At 36.9% G+C, this 7,616-nt stretch overlaps 1 protein-coding gene across 1 annotated transcript; it reads right to left on the bottom strand.

Moving 5' to 3' along the window:
- Positions 1–3,243: 3,243 nt before the first annotated feature.
- LOC128855100 (serine protease HTRA2, mitochondrial) lies at positions 3,244–4,865 on the bottom strand. Its single transcript, XM_054089729.1, has 2 exons — positions 3,708–4,865; positions 3,244–3,626 (listed from the first exon to the last, which is right to left on the bottom strand). Exons 1-2 carry the CDS (start codon positions 4,802–4,804, stop codon positions 3,461–3,463), a joined length of 1,263 nt encoding a protein of 420 aa, XP_053945704.1. The 5' UTR covers positions 4,805–4,865; the 3' UTR covers positions 3,244–3,460.
- Positions 4,866–7,616: the final 2,751 nt, after the last annotated feature.

Here is a 7,616-nt window from a genome sequence, read left to right as displayed (position 1 = left end):
ACGCTATTCAAGACACTCCCCGCCAAACCATTACGGAAACTGGATGGTGCCCACACTGAACCCTTGGAACAACATTTTTTGCGTCTTTAGAAGCTTTAGCATAGATTTTGCCGTTTTTGCTTATTAAAAACTTCTTCAAGAGTATAAATTGTCTCATCTGTGAAAAAAATATTTTCATGGCTGTTGACCGCGTGCGGCCAAAGAAGCTGCTTGTATTTGTGGCGTTGCAAATGATGACCAGTTCAGAGACGGAAGACTTTTATGTGGATGTCTTGACATGGATCTGGGCGATACATTCATTTCCCTGGACATGATTTTTTGCCTTCAAAGAGGATTTCTGCGAATTTTTTCTCGAACGGGTTTTGCGGCTGCACGGGTTCGAACCGTGCGCGGACGACCACTTTTTTTCTGTCTGTCACTTCAAACGTTTGCGAAAAACGATTGGTTGTGCGCTAAACAAATATTCTCGAAATATTAAGTTTTTTCAGCAATTCGTAAATCTCACCCTCAGTTTTGCCACACTTTTGTAATGCAATCACTGCAATGCAACTTTCCTTGGCTCCCCACTCCGTTGCTTGGAGCGTTCGATCAACAGAAAAAACTAAAAGTAATTTCACTAATTTGGACACCTGCAGATAATCTCGTTTACCTTGGCCAATACGCGATGAAGGAATCACACGAAATTTACTGAGGCTCTCCAAAACGAGTATTCAACTTCTGTTGGAATAACTCAAGCGGCATTGGGATTCCCCGCAGAATTGGGAATAGAAAGCTGGGCAAGTACATCAGCTTCGACAGCGCCGTCGTAGTGGTGGAAAATTTTTCGTTGGCGTTCTCTATTTGTGCATTAAAAGACAGCCTTTTATCTAGATTATTTTGAGCTAGCCAATATTGCACGCTTAGTACTGCCTAATTTTTTAGCCGTTTCCACAACCGCTATGTCGTCAGCAAAGCCACTTAGAATCCTTACACGGAGAACACCATCGTACATTATATTCACAGCAACGGCCTGAGAACCGAGACCTATGGAACGCCAGTCGTTAATCCAACCTTCTTCGTCCCTTTGACGTACTGTACCACAGAATCCGACCATCATAGTAACTGCGCAATATTCTCCTCAGGTACGTGGAGACCCAAACTCTCTGCATTTCTGACGTCTATAGCGCTAATCAGCAGTACTCTTTGGTCCCATTTAGCCAACTGCTAACGCTGATTGCATTCGTTGTGAACTGGATTGCTGAAGAGACTGCATCTGATGTTGGCTTTCCCTTTCTAAATCCGAATTGATTTTCAGACAGGTCTCCCTTTAGTGAATAAACCAACAAATTCAAAAGGAAATGACTAATACCCAACCGGCGCCACCTTGTACATACACACATACACATTTTTATCAACATATTTTGCAATTTTTTTTTTAATTAAATTATTTACGCTATTTTTCTTGTCGTACTCAATTCATTCAATTCAATTCACCTAAATATTCTTATTTATTAAGTTACATTTGCCAAGGCCCACGTTTTTTTAACAACGAAAGTTGATAAATGCGTAACATTTTCGTTGGCATATAAAATTGAAAAATTTATTAATCGCATGTGTCATTTATTGACTGCTTAAAAGTAATAAAAGTCTCGTTTTCACATATAAACCGCGTAAGCTTTGCAATATCATAAACAAGCGCCAAGTTCAGCGACCAATCGATGGAGCACTACGACAGAAACACAAAAAGGGAGGTGGAGAAAGGGCTGCGAAAAAGGAGAAAATATAAAAAAATCATAACAATGGCCCCACACAAGCCCAGCAAATTAAATCCTCGCAATTCCAATTTCACTTTTTGGCCCAAATTCGGGGCTATAAGCCAAGCTTATGCACACACACACACGAGCTCGCAGGCATAAGAAGATAGCGAAAGAGCAACACAATGCGCAACAGCAAAAGCATAAGCGCCTGCGCACTTAACACGCACTGGCGGTTGGTTTACAAACACATATACACATATATGTACATGTATCGTCAAAGAGGCGCACTGATTGGCACAAATGTCGAGTGTCACCCACAGTTAGCACAGAAATTTATGAAAATTTACCAGCTGCATGGCAAAATGCAAAGATCAGAGAAGAAGCGAAGGCTCGGAAGACGCGGCTAAGAGACGTGCGCGGCGGTTGAAAGCAAAATATTGAATCAATTGATTGTAAAGCACAGATATTTCAATTAGCGTAAATCGTGCAAGCAAACAAGCTTAATAGGCTGACTTTAAGCGTAGGAATAAGAGAAAAATTATACCAAAAGCGCTGCGATGCACGCAAATGTGTAGTGAAATCGAAGATGCAAGCGTCGCGTTCATGCGGAGTGCATTGAAATCGAAATGCAAATGTCAGATTACTTTCATGCTACTACTGGTGCGCATACAAAATGAGCGCTTATCTATTGGGAGCATCGAGAAAAGTTTTGCATTCACAGTCATCTCATTGCATGCCACCAAGCGCGTTTTCCGATCATTAATAATTACCATAATTCGCACGCATCATTGAAATGGGAGCTAAATTACAAAACGATAAGCTTTAAGCGATGCAGCAGCCATTGGCGCTACGCATCGCATACTTTACTCAATTCGCTATCATTTGCCGCATCTTATTATTTATTTACTTTGCTGCTACGAGTCACCGTTAACAAAAGAAAATGATTTATCTGATGTTCAAAATTACGAGCGCCTTAAAGGTGGTCAATATGTTGACCCACACATGGGCAGTGTCAACTTCCACGAGCTGAAAAAACGCATAACTAAAACAGCATTTAAAAGAAAATGGGAATAAAAGCGATTGAGTAAATAAATATCGATATGGGCAGCATATTTAAATAAGATAACGAAAATGAACCGAGTCGTGGCGTGGTGGGCATAAATCATAAAAGGTGTTTTACAAAATTGGTGTCGCCGGGTTATGCCAAGTGGTAAATTAGTTTCGTTTTTTTCGAAATGCTGAATGTGGTCTTGCATGAGTTGGAATATGCTTGCAAATCGCTTACATTGTTGTTGATTTATGTGCGAATGTTGAATATTTATGTACATGTACTTTTATTTTATTATAAATGCGCCTATATTTTGCATTCACTTAAAATTACTTGTGCGTACTTTTATCACTTAACTTTATACGCACTGATTTAAGCAGCTAAATTTATGTGTTAGTTTTATGTTTTGTTTTCCATTGCACTGCTGCATTAATTTTTCAATGTATAAGTAAATGAATGATATCGGTTTTATTTATCGTTTGTTTCCTAACCTCAAAATATTGCTTCCTTAAATTAAAGAAATTATTATGAAAATATCGTCTAATTATCTCTGACGCTTCCTAGTTGCCAGAAGTCGGTGGGCAGTGTTGTTAAACTTTAATGCTTTTCTAAACAATGCCCGTGTGAAATGCATTTGTGCTGGAGTATATCAGGATTTAAAACTCTATAAACATTTTTAAGGATCTTCAGGCACAATTTTCACAGCCATCTTTTTCATCCCACGGTAAATAGTTATATTGAGCGATTTCGTCTTATCAGCTAACACTTCATAAACGTCTGAAGAGTTCTTGATTTCCTTCTCATTGATCTTCGTAACAATATCACCTGGATAGAGGCCGCCACTAAAATGAACGAAAACATTTTGCATATTATAGCTTGCATTTCATTCTAGAGAATTATAATTGCATCTGGCGTGTACTTACGCGTGCGCTGGCGAGCCAATGATTACTTTCCACACCAACACGCCATGTGTTAAATCGCTCGGTACATTCTGCGAACGGCTCTTTAGCTCGAAAAGTATGTCGGGCGTTAATGTAAGCATTGTTATTCCCATATAGCGTTTTTCTGGATAATCCATTTTGCTAATACCCGTCTTACGACGCTCCTCGGCTTTTTTGAGAAATAGTTTGACATAGTCAATAGGTATGGCAAAGCTTATGCCTGCAGTAACTTTCATTGAATTGACACCGATAGCTTCTCCATCCAAGTTGACCAATGGCCCGCCAGAGTTTCCGAATGTAATAGCTGCATCCGTTTGAATATAATTAATATCACGATTTCTCAAACCCAATTCTTGTGAGGGACGTTGTGTTGAGCTGACTACACCAGCCGTCACTGTATTACTCAAAGCCAATGGGCTACCCAGCGCTACTACCCATTCGCCGGAACGCAGCGTAGCACTATTGCCAAGCGCCATAACGGGTAAATCTTTGCAATCTATCCGCACTATCGCTAAATCTGAAGATTGATCTACATCCTCTACAACACCAGGAAAAACACGACCATCGTTTAACCTTACTTGCACCATTGTGTGCGGTTTATTGATGACAACGTGCGCATTTGTCAGAATGAGACCATTGGAATCGATTATAAAGCCCGAGCCATTCGACGCTGTAACTGGCTTACCGGTATAGTAATCAAATTGCCGCATATCTTTAATCTCTATGTACACTACCGACGGTGCACATGCATAAACCACATCAGCAAGGAAGTTATATTGCTTACGTCGCCCGGAAAGTGGAGGCAACGTAAACGCAGACACATGTGGGATTATAGAATTTCTGTGTTTATATGATAAGTACGCAGATACTGCCGAAATAGAGGCGATTGGCAACAAGCTATAGCTCCAAAACTTTCGGTGCCCTTTCTGAGAGTTGTTTCTATCGTGATTGTGCTTCTCATCGTTGTAGTTTCTTCTTATTAGTAGCTCGTAAATAGACTGATTAAGTGTCGGCAATAATGCACGCGAATTGAATTTTTTTAATGAAACATGAAATTTATTAAAATTATTTAACGCCATCACTAACTGAAATTCGCCCTTCCCCAGCTGTTTTGCGCAAACCAGCTGATTTGAGAGATGTTCTTCTTCTTCTATGCGTAGTATTCACCATGAAAGTAAGTAAGAAATTGCTTCAGATAAATGGTAAGTTTAATGAAAATGAGTCGAAAAATAAAGGAAAAAATTCTGAAAATTACAATAACATCATTAAGAAAACAACTATTATACTGGAAAAAGAATAGTTCACGAAGCGAAGCTAGTTACTTAGAACATAAATATATGACGACCACACATTTAAGAACATTAAAAAGAGAATAAGAATACAATTTTTTAATCCAAATTTTTGATACTACCTTCACATCGTGTGAAATTTTGCTTAAACAAAAAATAAATAATTGGTGTGACACTCCTGTAAAGTTCTCGTACTTCTAGCATGCGCCTTGATGTTGTTGCACGAGTGGACGGATCTACAGTTTAGCCGACTCTGAACGGCAGATATTTTTTATGAGTAGCCTTTTCATGGCAGAAATACACTCAGAGGTTTGCCATTGCCTGTCGACGGGCGACCGCTATTAGAACTTTTTCTTCAAAATGGTGTTTCATCGAGATTCGAACCTGGATTCCGAATGGTGGTCACGCACCAACCCATTCGGCTACGGCCGCCGATTATTTTAAGCATCCAAAATAAAAAAAAGTATCTTACATTATGTTAATATTATTATTACTTTGCGCAAATCATATTCACTACACGATTCAACAAGGACGTAGACAGTGAAAGGGGTTTCCAAAAATGTTTCAGATTATTTCGCTTAATTTATAGCGTTATAAAAATATATAAAATAAAACTAAATGACATTCATTTTTCGCTTGTTTTTTGCGAACTCATCCAAAATAAGATCTTTTAGTTCCACTGCATTTTCAGCAAACAACTTTCTGTGAGGAGTCTGCGTACATAAACTTTGAAAAATATATATATATATAATTTATAATAGTTGCTATCTTTAAAAATATTTATTGAGCAATTACGCGAGGGTCCGTCATGGAAGCTCTCAGTCAAGTCTTTAGTTTTCTTAGATTGTAGCTGTAGTTCAGGGTATTGCGTATGAAATTTCAAGCGTGCTGATTGATCACATGCTCAAATCAGATCTGTATTTTCTTGTTTTTGACAAGCATTGTACCACATTTCTAAAACATTTCATTATCTATACCCTCCAAATTTTATCAAAAAACCGGCATTCGTTCATAAGCGATGCAAAATAAATTCGAACGAAGTTTTTAATAGTGAAAAGTAGTTTCAAATATAAATACAGAATAAATCTTCAGCTAGATATTCTTAAATAAACAGGGTAGAAATCAACCTCAAGTTATACCTACCACTTAATGCTTCCGCAATTTCAAAGGAAGTATTAATTATGTGGATCCTTGGTAGTACTTTAATTTCATGCACCTCAACACTGTTTTACCAATTGTTCTTTTAGAAGTGATATAACCTGTTTAAAGAGTTTCCTTGAGGTTAACCGACGAAGTCTAGCAAGACGTAGTCGTTCCCACGACAGTCGGTTCTACGTAAACGAAACGACCCGGATTTATATCCGGCCAAGGACTATCACTTCAGCAGCATTCCTCGTTTATGCACGGGGAATGTTTATGCTGCTACAACAACATGGGAGCATAAACATTCCCCGAGGGATGAAGCTTCAAATCTACTAATTTTGCGCGAATCTCTCGACTTTCTACTACAATGTAAACAAAGCAGATGAGTAAAATATTCAAGCCACCAAAACGAGTGAAAAAAACGTATCACCTGCTTTAATAACCCACTTTAAATATCGCTCTTGTTACGTTAACGCGTAACAACTCAAAATCTGAACATTTTCAGTAGAGACGAAAAACTGTTTCCGTAAATATTAATAATATATTACAAGGAAAAAAATATGTAATTGCACGAAAATATCATTAAAAACAATATAACGGTTGTTTCATTCTTATTTGTTTAGTAGTTGCGCTAAAATAACACATTTAAAATAACTCTTTTCCTGAATTTTTTTTATACACTTAGTGGTATATTTTAAACAAACCGTTTGGTTGTAAACAGACACAATTCAAAATGTTACACTTTATGTGACACAAATTTGTTCAAACACTTGGAGACAACTAAAAATGTAACTCTTTAGTTGAGACAAAAGAAGTCATTCTGAAAACAAAGAGAGAGTCATAACGGGTTTTTTAACGAAAGACTAGACAAACCACTGAACGATTTTTACAGTGGGTAGAGATGACCACTGTACATTGTTTTCTTGCAAAAAACTAAAATTTGGAAATTTTGAGTTGTTACGCTTTAACGTTACAAGTGCGATATATTTGATAAAATCAATTCGTTGTCTTTCCATCCGAAAAAATTTATTAAAATGTATTTCAACCAAACATAAATTTCAGTTATAGTAGTTTCTATAAATTATAAATACTAATAGGAATATTTGACGTTGCTTATTTTTTTTTCATAATTTTCAAAAAATTCTCTAAAACACACGTTTATTTTATTTAAATATAAACACCGAAAATGAACAATATTAATTTAAAAACATGCTTTATTAATTGAAAATTTGATTTAAAGAAAAATAGTATTTTATTAAAATTCTATTAAATTGCTCTTCTAAAATTTTGTTAAAACCGTACAAAAGAAGTGTCAAAGGAACTATAATACAAAAAGAATGAAACGAAACAAGAAAAACCGCAGTCAAATAAAACGGAACAATTTTTATATTTAGTTGGAAAATTTAGTGTGAATCAACTTTTATAATGCCGAAAATGTGAATGTTTGTTTAAAGTTTTT

The sequence above is a fragment of the Anastrepha ludens genome, chromosome 2 (assembly GCF_028408465.1).
Source record: "Anastrepha ludens isolate Willacy chromosome 2, idAnaLude1.1, whole genome shotgun sequence".
NCBI classification, from domain to species: domain Eukaryota; kingdom Metazoa; phylum Arthropoda; class Insecta; order Diptera; family Tephritidae; genus Anastrepha; species Anastrepha ludens.
This window is presented reverse-complemented; position numbering and strand designations above follow the sequence as displayed.

What these genes read in the sequence shown, in the direction of transcription:
- LOC128855100 (XM_054089729.1), bottom strand. Translation starts at nt 4,804, where the DNA reads ATGGCGTTAAATAATTTTAATAAATTTCATGTTTCATTAAAAAAATTC. An exon ending in ATTGGCTCGCCAGCGCACGC is followed by an intron (nt 3,627 to 3,707) that starts GTAAGTACACGC and finishes CGTTCATTTTAG; the next exon opens with TGGCGGCCTCTATCCAGGTG.